The sequence below is a fragment of the Mauremys mutica genome, chromosome 4, assembly GCF_020497125.1.
Source record: "Mauremys mutica isolate MM-2020 ecotype Southern chromosome 4, ASM2049712v1, whole genome shotgun sequence".
Lineage (NCBI taxonomy): Eukaryota > Metazoa > Chordata > Testudines > Geoemydidae > Mauremys > Mauremys mutica.
The window spans coordinates 99,926,529-99,940,502 of NC_059075.1; the positions used below are offsets into that span (position 1 = coordinate 99,926,529).

At 45.3% G+C, this 13,974-nt stretch overlaps 1 protein-coding gene across 2 annotated transcripts in view; it reads left to right on the plus strand.

The window, feature by feature from the left end:
- Window positions 1-13,974, plus strand: part of TRIM66 (tripartite motif containing 66) — an 80,667-nt gene that overhangs the window by 51,656 nt on the left and 15,037 nt on the right. For both annotated transcript variants that reach the window (XM_045014894.1, XM_045014895.1), the window contains exons 12-13: window positions 5,822-6,094; window positions 6,313-6,538. In XM_045014894.1, the coding sequence (XP_044870829.1) occupies window positions 5,822-6,094; window positions 6,313-6,538 (499 nt within the window). The remainder of the gene's footprint in view (window positions 1-5,821; window positions 6,095-6,312; window positions 6,539-13,974) is intronic.

Consider the following 13,974-nt stretch of genomic DNA (forward strand, 5'->3'; position numbering starts at 1 on the left):
CATCCAATCTTGATTTAAAAATTGCCAGTGATGGAGAATTCACCGCTATCCTTGGTAAATTGTTCTAGTGGTTAACTACCCTCATTGTTAAAAATTTACTCCTTATTTCCATCCTGACTTTGTCTAGCTTCAACTTCCAAACATTGTATCTTATACCTTTGTCTTGGAATTTATGATAGGACTGCACCTTGGTAGTTCAAGATGGAACTTCTTTACCTCTCCTGAGATGTAATGAACATGAATGCCTCTAATTCTGTCATGTCAATATTACTATCATGTGAGATAAAACTGGATTTTATCTGCTACAGATGGAAGTGCTGTGCATTTTTCGCATTCTCCAACACATCACGTTTGTCCTAAGCTTTACTGGTGACCTCTGTTCTGTCTACTGCTCATGTGCATGTTGTGATGGGATCCCTGAGGTGTAGCCTGGGAATGTGGGACCGCTGTGCCCCTTTAACTATCTAGCCTGGGTTGTCTCTCACAGTGCTTTGCTAGTGACAAGAAGCAATCTCCTCCGGACACTGTTATCATTCAGTACAACCACATGTGGAGCCCCACACCCAACTTGATTGCATGAATGCTCCCAGAGCCACTCATGAAACACACAGAGGCCATGGCTACACTTGCAAATTTGCAGCGCTGCAGCAGGGTGTGAAAACACACCCTCTCCAGCGCTGCAAATTGCGGCGCTGCAAAGCGCCAGTGTGGTCAAAGCCCCAGCGCTGGGAGCGCGGCTCCCAGCGCTGTACGTTATTCCCCACAGGGAGGTGGAGTACGGACAGCGCTGGGAGAGCTCTCTCCCAGCGCTGGCGCTTTGACTACACTTAGTGCTTCAAAGCGCTGCCGCGGCGGCGCTTTGAAGTGCAAGTGTAGCCATAGCCAGAGAAAGGCACCAGCCAAATCCCCCCAGCTCCCAGCACTGTGCCTCAGGAAGAGCAGTGCACATTTATTAATTGCTTCACCACTTCATCAATGAAAAGTGGATATACACCAGCCTTTGCAAACCTGAGCAGATTTACCACACACTTCAGGCAAACTCACTGGTAAAGATAAACAGTAAAAGAAGTTTATTGACTACAAAAGATATATTTTAAGTGATTATAAGTGATAGGCAAAAAGTCAGTTAGTTACCAAAATAAAATAAAACATAAGAATGCAGTCTAAACTCTCAACTCTATTAGACTGGGTCACATCTAGATTAAGCAGTTTTTCTCAATCCACTGGATATTGCAGTTCATAACATACAGGTTTCACCCTGGGCCAGTCCCCTCTGTTGGAGTCTTAGTCTTCTGAGTGTCTTTGTTGCTTGCAGCATAGATGTGGAGATGAGAAAAGGGGAAGCGTGGGGCCCCTGTGTTCTGATTTATACCCTTAGTCCGTGTGCTTGGAGAACACAAGTCCAGGCATGTCTAGTGGGCATTGCTGAGTTTCCAGGCAAGGTTGAGGAATTCCCCTGATGTGGCCTTTTGCAGATGAGTCATTGAATTGTAGCTCCCTTGCTGGACAATAGCTGTTGATGGGTTGTTTGACACCCGCCCTGGCATTGGTTACTTTATTTGGCATTGTCTCTAGAGAGCTAGTATCTGGGTGCTTCCCAAAACCACAGCATATTTTAGTCACAACCATACAGCACATTCTCATAACTTCATATGCATTGAAGAATGGCTTTCAGCAGATCATAACCTTTCCTATGATACCTCACATGACATGCCTTATATGCAATATCACAATTATATGAAAATGAGGAATATGGGGGTTACAAGGTATAGAATGTCCCGCATGTCTAATGGTGCTTTTTCCTACAGTGATATTTGAGGGTTTATGAAGAATATGTTTTGGAGGGTAAGGGCGTATCTTGCTTTATATTAGGACAGCACTGAGACTGTTGTCAGTACTCAGGAATGAATCATTGTAATAGTGTCCTGTTAGTTTCCAAGGTACTGCAGTGTGTTGGATAAACAGTTGAGCTGTTTACAGTACAAACATGTTCATGCTTAATGCAGTTAGCTATATTTCATAGAAAGGTATTTAACAAAACCGATCGCTTTGACCTGAAAAGTAGGTTAAATAAAACGTGACCGTACCTGCTCTATGGAATCTTTCTTCCTCCACTTTAAACATGGTCCAGTTTGTTAAGATAGAAGGTTAAGAAAGATTTGGATTTTTTTCTCATAGGAGGGAAAAGAGATCCTTTGGATTATACCCTGTAATTGTGAAATACAAATAGGAAGCACGTATGGACTATTTTATCAGTGCTACTGTCAGTGGTGAGTTAAACAACTGGATTGGAGCAGTGCATTTGTTTAACCTCACTAGCATAATGAGCTGCCATGGGGATTGCTCCACTTAATAGAAGTCGTTCATTACTCTGCAACCATTTGCTCTGTTATTTCTCTTATAGCAAAGAGAATTGGCAGTTCATAGTTTTAGCCTTCTTTATAAATCACACTTAATGTCAACAGCCTTGAGACTTTGCCAAAACAATCCTAACAAATCCTAATCCCAGTCTTTCAAGGTAAGTATTTGCATCTCAGAATTCTTCTGTGTTAGTGCTGCATGTTTGCATAGGACCTTCTTGGAATGCTACTGTGATCAAAGAAATATTTAAATAACGTATTACTTTTTATTCACGGTTACTTTGCATGATATTTATTCTTACCTTAAACTACCATAGGTATGAAATTTTCAGCAGAGAGCGTATTTGGATAATTGGTGGATATAGCCATTATATCACAAAGGTCATCAGACCAGATTTCATTATTAGATAACAAGAATTCCATTTGTAATGACACAGATCTATTTGTGTGTGCCAAGCTGTGCATTAAAATGTCAGACCCTAAAGATTTTCCTACTCCTGAAACCTCTGTCTACCCAGGCTGATAGGTAATGCTTGGTGTTGTTCAAAGGGCGCACTGTAAAAGCAATAGTGCTTTCATAAAACAAAGGTCTGTTCTTTGAAGCCATCACGTTTTCAAACCCTAGCTGAGCTGCCAAGGGAAAAGAGAGATTTTTTGCTAATGGCAAAAGAAATGATTATTTTAGGGAGTGAATTAATAGGATATTAATGAGCCTTGTTCCCAGTGCATTGTTCACTTCACACTTGACAGCAGCTCCATGGATCAGAATGGAATGTGTCTGTTCTTTACTATGAGTTTGAATATTTTGTACTGAAAGATCATAATGTTTCCCCATCATTAAAATAACCACAAAAATTAACTTCTGCCACCAGGGAGAGACAGATGGCAGTTTGATGGCCTCATTATTCTTTTTCCTTTTTAGCAAGAGTAATGTTTTATACTGGCTTATACAATCTAAAAAATTTCCTCACTAACTCTACTGTAGCTGGCAGAGTCAAAAGTATATAAGTGTATAACTTGAATTTCAGCTCGCTAGATGTGTTCATTGTAAATACTTTAGGCCCTCATCTTGCAAAGACCGATGCATATTTCTAACTGTATGCACTGTGAGTAGTCCAATTGTCTTCAGTATGACAACTCACCGGATGAAATCCTGGCACCATTGAAGTTAATGGCAAAACTCCCATTGACTTCAGTGGGGCAACGATTTCACCCACAGCATGCATGGGTCTTTGCAGAGTGAGGCCTTAGTGTGTAACAGATGGTGACAATGTTGTAATATTCTTGAGGAAAGATGTACATATTTATTACAGCAGGAGATAAAAAGTGAGGACATTTGGGTTCTACTCCCAACTCCACTACTAGCTTGCAAAAAAAATGGATTTCAGCCACCATTGCATTCCCTCAGTCCTGGGGCAGCTCTGATGGGGTCCTCAGGTGCCAGTTAAGACAACCTGAGGGCTGGTTTAAGTGGAGGGTGTTACAGCAGCTCAGATAGCTGAGATGCAGGGAAAACCCAGCCACTTTCCCTTTTCCCAAGCCACATTCTCTGCACTGGCCACAAGGAGGGACAGTGGCACAGAGGCTGATCTAGTGACCCTACATCACCTGAGGTTCCCCCCTGCAGTGGCGGCGGGGGGGTGGGGAATCTTGCTGTGGCTGGTTAAGAAAGCTCTAGTGGAGTTTTGTGCTGATAGAGTGACCTAAACTTACCCTAATGCTGGGGAAGATAAGGTCCCTTTTATCTTAAATGCAGTCGTCTTATCTTGTTTAATAAGAGCCTGATCCTGCAGTCCTATTCAGGCAAAACTCCCACGGTAGGATCAGTTCCAGGGTGGTTAAAGGGAAATTAGACTGCATGCTCAGGTGAAAATAAGTCATAGGGCTGGACTCTGTTCTCAGCAGGTACCTGGGCTGCATTGTAAGACTCAAGTACCTCTTCCGACTTTATTGGAGTTAGCCAGATGTGACAGGGCCCCATCCCACTCCTGTCTTTTGCCTAGTACACACAGGCTCGGAGACCTTCAGTTGCTAAATATCCCAGCACAGTTTGTTTACATTTGCCTTGCATTTCCACCACCTTACCAATCCATACACCATCTCTGCTAAAGGAGAGGGAAGGGATCTCTACCAGAGATCCTTTCTAGCTCTGCTAGCCTGCCTCTGTCTCCCCTGCATGTCTTTCCTGTGCCGCCTTATACCTCCTATGTTACTGGACCAATTTGCTCATTAGTTCTTCCCCCAGCCCATTCTAAGCCACTAATTAGGCCCCAACAGGTCCACCTGAAGGAGTCTTAATTGGTGTGTAAGTGACCAGAGTGCTGGCTCAGCTCTTGATTCCCAGTACTGTGCCATACTAGAATTTACACAAATATAACAGAGCAGAATCTGGACAATTGTCTTTTGACGCTACTTCATTATTGCCCTGTTGACTTGGAACAAGTTATCAGAATTCAGAATGGACTAATAATAGTTGTTAAATGCAAAAAACAAATGGCTGTTTCTTTATCACTCTGTATAACAAGTAAAACTTATGATATTGCAGTTAAATTAAAAGGATTTGTTCAGTGAATTCTCAGGCATAATGAATATCACTGAACTGTGAGAAACTAAATGTGGAAGCACATCTTCAAAGAATGCAGATCTGCATACTTCTTAAGTCTACTTACATTTGTTTGATAGGGACTATACAAGAGTCAGGATTTCAATCATGTCACACATACAGTGCTGTAAAACAGCTTAAAGAAGTCACACAGATGAGTGGATTTGCTTTGGTTTGCATATCCTTATTTCTGTGTTTGACAGTGAAATGCCCCAAGAAAGCATGAAACACTAGCAGATACATTTCATTAAAATTATTCTTGCAAAGACTTTGCTTGGATGGGTAGTTTTTTTCCCTTTTCTCTGATAACTAGACAGGTGCATCCTTTCTTCAACAGTCTGATATTTGTAACATGTATGTTTTCCATTTACAGTTTGATATTATAAAGAGGTGCCTTAAGCTCAATTGGCCAAAATCATCCTTTGGTGTAATGTGCTCCGTATCACAGAAGTCACTAAAGTTGCATTCACTTATACTAGGTCCAATTCTTACATCATCTTTAGTATAACCTCACTGAAATCACCAGAGTTACACCAGGGATGGATTTGGTCCGATATTCTAGTGTTTAGATTTCTCATTCATTATAAGGAGTAAGAAATCAGGACCCATTATAGTGATAAAAGAAAGAGAGTCTGGTAGCTTGCAGGGGAGAGTCTCAGGAATCTATGTTTCCAGATTTTGGCTTTAATCATGGAAATTATAAAGCTTTTTGGTAAATGACATGAGATTACCATAGATACTTTCAAAGCCCTTGTGACATGGCTTCATTAGACATTATGAGATACAGCATCTCATGCTCTCTAGAAATAACAGCAGCATTTTACTGTTTTAAAAGCTGATTAACATATTTGTTTTTCAGCGTTCGGCTTCACTGAACATTGTGGGCTTTTCAAATCCTTTAGAAATGGAACCGTCTTCTACAAGGTTATCTAGGTCGGTTGATCCACAGATGCAAGGTGTATCTACTGTAACGCTTAACCAATCCCAGAACATGCATCATGCCTCTGATGTTCAGCCAGAATCTGTGCCTAGCTATAGCTTGGCATTAGACAGAGCTACAAATGACCTGAACCCTTGGACAACTGATAACCTAGCAACAGGTGATTTACTCCTGGGGAACACTAAGTGCAAGGTAAGAATTGCTAACACATCTGGTTACTTTATAGCTAAGGAATGCACTCTAATTAATAACGCTTGTTGTTGTCATAGTCAGTAGGTTGAAGGTTGTTACTTTGAAAAAAGAAATCCTGCTCCTCTAATGATATGTGAAGACTTGTTAGAGTTATTTTCTTGGAGTGGAAATTTAAAAAAGTAAACAGTAAATTTTGAATTACTCTTTTTCCTCTCAAGCTGGAAAATGAAGATTTTAGTACCATGAATGACCCTCTTGGAAATGACTCAGCCACTGCTGGACCGAACACCATTAATGAATTAGCTCTTCCTATGCAAAAAATGCTAGAAGAGCCTATTAATCTTTCAGTCAAGAAATCGCAACAGTGTGCCTCTCCTTCTGCACCCATCAGCGGTGCTGCTTGCCTGCAGTTGACCAATGTAAAACAACTTCGAAATGAAGAAGGTACCAGGTTTTTCTTTATCGTCTTTTTTTTTTTGTAACTGCTGTTGCCTATTTTTAACCCAAGTGGCTAGTCAAAGTTTGGGGCTCAGTGGGTGTTACAGTTGGGAGTAGAAATTGGTGATAGACAGGTATTACTTTAATGCAGTCTTGTTTATTTATGAGGAATGTACAAAGTCCTGTGTCTCTGAATGCAGGAGCCAAGAACAGAATAGAGCAGTTTCTTAACTTACCAGCCCTCCATGCCCCTTTAGCCAACACTTGACCCAAAAGCAGGCTCTCTAGCCTTTTCCAGGGTCATATTGTGTTCACAGGATCCTGCTTGGGGTTTTTTGTTGCCTCTTTTCCTCATCCTCAGTCTTGTCTGTGACCCCAATCCCTGTTTATGTTCTCTCTCACTCCCACATACCCTTACCCAAAAACAATACTCTGCCCCAAAGCTCCTGGACAGGTTCACACATACTTATGTCACATGTGGGGCTTATGTTTCCAGTTATGTTAATTGAAGCATGAGTTCACACGTATCAACATCAACAGGGATTTTAACCCAACTCATGACAAGATCTCACACAGCTCAACACTGCCATACTCGCAGGCCTTGCAGTACAGTGTGGTCATTTCTATACCTAACTAAATGTAATTCATTTTATTGTACTGCAGACTACTTCAGCATTGTTTAAAACATTATCAAGTACCTAACACAGTGGAAAGAAATGTTTAGTCTCATTTGTAGAGGAAAAACATGGAAATCTTATCTCTCAAATTATCTAGCACATCACTGAATCAGAAAGGGCTGAAAGCTTGCAAGTGGTGTATTGATGTGAAGTGCTCGGAGGATTAGTTCTCTTAGAAGATCTCCTGTTAATGAGACTTAGGGTACGTCTGCACTACGGGATTATTCCGAATTTACATAAACCGGTTTAGCAAAACAGATTGTATAAAATCAAGTGCGCGCGGCCACACTAAACACATTAAATCGGTGGTGTGCGTCCACGGTCCGAGGCTAGCGTCGATTTCTGGAGCGTTGCACTGTGGGTAGCTATTCCGTAGCTATCCCATAGTTCCCGCAGCCTCCCCCGCCCCTTGGAATTTCCGGGTTGAGATCCCAGTGCCTGATGGGGCAAAAATCATTGTCGCGGGTGGTTCTGGGTAAAAGTCGTCAGTCACTCCTTCCTCTGGGAAAGCAACGGCAGACAAGCATTTCGCGCCTTTTTTCCCTGGATTGCCCTGGCAGATGCCATAGCATGGCAATCATGGAGCCTGTTTTGCCTTTTGTGACTGTCACCGTATGTGTACTAGATGCCGCTCACAGAGGCGATTCAGCAGCGCTACAAAGCAGCATGCTTTTGCTTTTGCATGACAGCAGAGATGGTTACCAGCCATATTGCACCATCTACCATACCATATATTGGTAATAAGATGATCATGGTTACCAGTCCTTTTGCACTGCACCATTTGCTGCTATCATAAGTGCCCCTGGCTGAGATCAGCCAGGGGCGCAAAAGCCAAAATTGGGAATGACTCCCTGAGTCAATCCCTCCTTTTTGGTATCTAAAAATAGAATCAGTCCTGCCTAGAATATGGGCAAGTGTACTAGAGAACCACTGTATCATAGAACCAGAGAGCACAGCTGCTCTGTGTCAGATCCTGCAGGAATGATGAGCTGTATGCTATTCACAGGGGGTGCTCCTGCAACAACCCCACCTGTTGATTCTGTTCTTCCCCCAGTCTTCCTGGGCTACCGTAGCATTGTCCCCCCACTTGTGTGATGAAGTAATAAAGAATGCAGGAATAAGACACAGTGACTTGTTAGTGAGAAATGAGTGGAAGGCAGCCTCCAGCTGCTATGATAGTCCAGACAGGACATTAAGCAGTGTGGAGGAGAGGAGCCCAGCATCCCGCTGCTAGTCCAGGGACAATTGAATCTTTTCTTTACACATGAAGGGTGGGGGCTGATGGAGCTCAGCCCCCTGTTGCTATGATGAGGACGGTTACCAGCCATACTGCACCATCTACCAGGAAAAATTAGGGCCAGGCGCCCTTGATCGACCTCACGGATGCTAGTCGGCATGGTTACCAGTCCTTTTGCACTGCCCCATGTGCCCATAGGCTGATGATGACAATGGATATCAGTCTTATTGCACCATCAGCCACCCATGGCGGGGTGGGGAGCAAGGATGTTGGTGTTGAGTGCTGCAGCATTGTGTCTATCTGCAGCATTCAGCAAAGATAGGGTGACATGTAAAAGAGTCAAGAGAGGATTGTTTTCCCTTTCACTTCTGGGGGTGGGTGGGGGGTGCGTAAATTGCTGAGCTATGCCCTCCCCCACCGCGGACATTGTGTTTGACCCTAGAAGCATTTGGAGCTCAGCCAAGAATGCAAATGCTTTTCGGAGACTGCAAGAACTGTGGGATAGCTTGAGTCCTCCAGTCCATGAGCGTCCATTTGATTCTTTGGCTTTCCGTTACGCTTGTCACGCAGCAGTGCGCTGAGTCCCTGCTATGGCGTCTATCTGGAGATTTTTAAAAAATGATTTTGAATTTCATCTTCTGTAACGGAGCGCTGATAGAACAGATTTGCCTGCCCTTACTGCGATCACATCCACATGGTCCATGCTGGAGCTCTTTTTTTATTTTGATTTCGGACTGCATCGCCACCCTTGCTGATCGGAGCTCCACACTGGGCAAACAGGAAATATTCAAAAGTTCGCGGGGCTTTTCCTGTCTACCTGGCCACTGCATCCGAGTTCAGATTGCTGTCCAGAGCGGTCAGTGGTGCACTGTGGGATACCACCCGGAGGCCAATACCGTCGATCTGTGGCCACACTAACCCTAATCCGATAATGGTAATACCGATACTAGCGCTACTCCTCTCGTTAGGGAGGAGTACAGAAACCGGTTTAAAGAGCCCTTTATATCGATATAAAGCGCCTCTTAGTGTGGACGGGTGTGGCGTTAAATCGGTTTTACGCTCCTTAAACCGGTTTAAACACGTAGTGTAGACCAGGCTTAATAGGGATCACTAGTGAAGAACTGATTTGAACAGTCCAAATTCTCCCTTTTTTAAAAATTACTTCCAAAATGTAAGGTGACTACTGCTAAGTGCTACACTTAAGTAGCATAGCAAATATTGGGTAAGTTAGCATATTGCACAGTGTGGCTTTTTTTCTTGGCTCATTTTACTGCATAACATTCCCTTCGGCCAAGGACTACGTCTCTATTCTTAATGGAGAACGAGACTTTGCCTAATTGCCTTCACAGGCAAATTGCCAACACTGTAAGGGCTCAGTGCTGCAAACGTTAAAGTCAATGGGACTGTTCACGCAAGTAAGGGATTGCGGGATCAAACCATTATTCTGTGACTTATACCCATATTTGGCTGCTTTTCTCTATAATGGCTAAATTAATATTACTATCAGAGCAGTGTAGTTATACTCAGATTATAATTGATACAAAGAGGGCTCCACCACAGTGAAACAAGAGAACTCATTCGTCTTACATGTATTGAACCAGGTGCTGGCAGTTATGCCACAACACTCTGTACGGGCAGTGAGGATCTCAGCACTCCAGAAGGAGCACTGGAGAGACTGTGTGTCAGGCAGCTACAATCTAAGTGCCACTGCTGCCCTTGGTGCTCTGGCCCCAGTCTGCAGGCTGGTGTAGAGATCAGAGCCTTGAGCATGCCTCCTCCCTGCCCCGAGCCCTTTAAATCTCCATCAGAGCCCCGAGCCTGGGGTAACAGTGGCAGCCGGGACCCCCCGGGGCTCTGTCAGCAATTTAAAGGGCCCCGGGCTCCACTGCAGTAGCAGCAGCCGGGAGCCCCAGGCCCTTTAAATTGCTGACGGAGCCCCGGGGGGTCTCAGTCACCTCTGCAGCTCATAGCTCCAGGGGTGATTTAAAGGACTTGGGGCTCCCAGCCACCGCTACCACAGCTGGAGCCCTGGGCCCTTTAAATCAAGATTTAAAGGGCTTGGGGATTTAAAGGCCCCGCCTCTTCTGGTTGAGGCCCCACCCCCCACTCAGGACTTCAGTGTAGTGGTAAGTCCTTTAACTTACTTTCACCCCTACATATAATGCCCCTAACATACATTTTGCCATGATATTATTGATCAGCAAATTGAGTTTTCAGATGATACCTCACAAAGCATAGTTTGTACAAAGATTATTACAATAGCATGTAGGGTGTGGACACAGGTACGTTCTGTCATACTGACCCCTTGGTGGCCACACAAGGGCCTCTCACAATCTGATCCAATGTAGTGCTCCTGCAACATTTACCTTGCACTTCTGTGTTGACTCCTTAATAGCATGACCAGATGTCCCAATTTTATAGGGACAGTCCCGATATTTGGGGCTTTTCTTATATAGGCACCAATTACCTCCCCACACCCTGTCCTGATTTTTCACACTTGCTATCTGGTCACCCTACTCCTTAAAACTGTGGCGTTCTGATTATTTTCTCTTTAACATTGTCTTATTTAAGGAGGAAAATGGTAGTGTTCATAATGGGCCCAATCAGTCAATGACAATAGAATAGAGCCCCCTGTTCCCAAATTAATCCTATGTAGTTAAATTCTGTAATGAGGATTACACGCATGGTGCCACATGGGGAGGAGAAAAATGGTGCTTGTGTGTGTGAGGAAGGATGGGCTGTGGGAGAGTCGTATTCAATTCCTGCTCCACCACAAATATCCTGTGTGATCTTCGGCAAGTCATTTAGGCCCAGATCCTCAAAGGTATTTAGGTGCCTAACTCAGTGCCTCAGTTCCCTATCTGTAAATGGGGATAATAGTGATTCTCTACCGCACAGACGTGTTGTGAGGACAAAGACGGTAATGTTTAGTGAGGTGCTCAGATACTGTGAGTGATGGGGGGCAAGTAATTACCTGAGGCCTGGTCTACACTAGGACTTTAAATCGAATTTAGCAGCGTTAATTCAAATTAACCGCTCAACCGTCCACACTAGGAAGCCGTTTAATTCGACCTAGAGGGCTCTTTAGTTCGAATTCGGTACTCCACCCCGACGAGGGGAGTAGCGCTAAATTCGACATGGCTATCTCGAATTAGGCTAGGTGTGGATGCAAATCGAACTTACTAGCTCTGGGAGCTATCCCACAGTGCACCACTCTGTTGACGCTCTGGACAGCAGTCCAAGCTTGGATTCTCTGACCAGCCACACAGGAAACGACCCGGGAAAATTTGAATTCCTTTTCCTGTCTGGGCACTTTGAATCTCATGTCCTGGTTGGACATCGGGGCGAGCTCAGCAGCACCTGCAACGATGCAGAGCTCTCCAGCAGAGGAGTCCATGCAATCCCAGAATAGAAAGAGGTCCCCAGCATGGACAGACCGTGAAGTCCTGGATCTGATCGCTGTGTGGGGCGATGAGTCTGTGCTTTCGGAGCTGCGCTCCAACAAACGGAATGCAAAGACCTACGAGAAGGTCTCCAAAGCCATGAGAGACAGAGGATACAGCCGGGATACAACGCAGTGCCGCGTGAAAATCAAGGACCTGAGACAAGGCTACCAAAAAGTCAGAGCGGCAAACGGACGCTCCGGAGCACAGCCCCAGACATGCCGCTTCTACGAGGCACTGCATGCCATTCTAGGTGGGTCTGCCACCACTGCCCCACCAGTGACCGTGGACTCTGAGTATGGGATAGTGTCGAGGGGCAGTTCCTCGGCGATGTTCGCCGATGGGGAAGATGAGGAAGGGTTTGTGGAGGACGACGCAGGCGACAGCGCTTACAATACCGCTTTCCCCGACAGCCAGGATCTCTTCATCACCCTCACAGAGATCCCCTACCAACCCTCCCCGGCCGTTAACCCGGACTCAGAATCAGGGGAAGGATCAGTCAGTAAGTGCTATAAACATGGAAACATTTATTTGTTAAAAAACAGGAATAAAAAATATGTAAAAACTATATAAAAACTTTTCCTTAACAAACTATATAAAGAGAAGGTCCACACATATAGGGATGGAACAGAAATCCTCCTGGGACAGTTCCACGAAGCTCTCGGAGAGCAGCTCGAAAAGTCTCCGCAGGAGGTTCCTGGGGAGAGGTGCCTTATTTGGTGCTCCGTGGAAGCACACTCTTCCGCGCCAGGCCATCCTAATGTACAGCGGAATCATTGCCTCCACCAGCATTGCAGCGTACGGTCCTGGTCTGTGCAGGGATTCGAGCAGCATCCTCTCTGTCTCTCTCCGAGTGACCCGCCTCAGGGTAATCTCGTTCGGCGACTGCTGCATCTAATTAGGGCAATTAGTGTACTGTTACTATTGTGAATGCTTGACTTTTACTTTGCATAGCAATGACCTTCGTTTAACAGCCACGTGTTGGAGGCCACAGAGGAAAAGCATACAGTGATCTTTCCCGTGCACAGCCGCGAGGGGCTGGAACAGGGTCAGACTTTATGCTTTACAGATTGCCTTCAGCGGGAGGGCACAGCTATCCATTAACTGTTAAGCAGCCTATAGTGTAGTGCTTACCAGGCCTGGCTGCTACACGGATTCAGCTGTACCGCCCCGCTTGTCCGATCTCCTGTGCAAGACCGCAGCCAATGAAAGCGTATTCCGAAATCTCGAACTTGTCCTGAGAGCTCGTGAGACTAGGTGCCCTGTATGGTCTTGTTCACAGAAACTGACTAGACTGTGTTCAGTGTTCGCAAACATGTATCTTTTCAAGGAAATCACTTCCTTTTTCCCATCACACAGCTGCGGGTCTTTCACGAACTGCCCTGGCATTCCCCTCACAGAGGCTGGCGCAGATTAGGCGGCGAAAGAAAAAGACTAGGGACGACATGTTCTCTGAACTGATGGCTTGCTCCAGAGCCGAGGCGGCCGAGCAGAGACAGTGGAGGGAGACCCTATGTCAGCACCAGCGCTCACACAGCGAACGGGAGGACAGGTGGCGGCAGGAAGACCAGCAGGCGACTCAAACGCTGCTTGGGCTAATGAGGGAGCAAACGGACACGCTCCGGCGCCTTGTAGATGTTCTGCAGGACCGCAGGCAGGAGCAGAGAGCCCCCCTGAACTGTATCTGCAACCGCCTTCCCCCGCCACAAAGTCCTGTCCCCCCCTCACCAAAAATCACAAGAAGGAGGGGCGCTAGGGGCCGTGAAAACTGTCACTCCACCCACCCCAGCAGAGCGCTCATGTACCAAACAGCTCTCATTCCCTAAAGTATGAGAAGTGCTTCCCTTCCTGGATCACCCAGTCCCAAATCCAAGTTTCATCCCCCCACTGTGTAGTTGAGTATTAAAAGTAGTTTGTTGTTATTCACTGTTTCCGTCACGTTTTCCCTGTCAGAAGACTTTGTGTGAAGGGAGGGGAGGGGTTTTTTAATTGCATAGGACAGCCTCCATTACCAGGGTACAGACTTGGGGGCAGGATCAACAGCAGGACACACACAGACTGCAGTCACTAGGCACTAGGGTCATT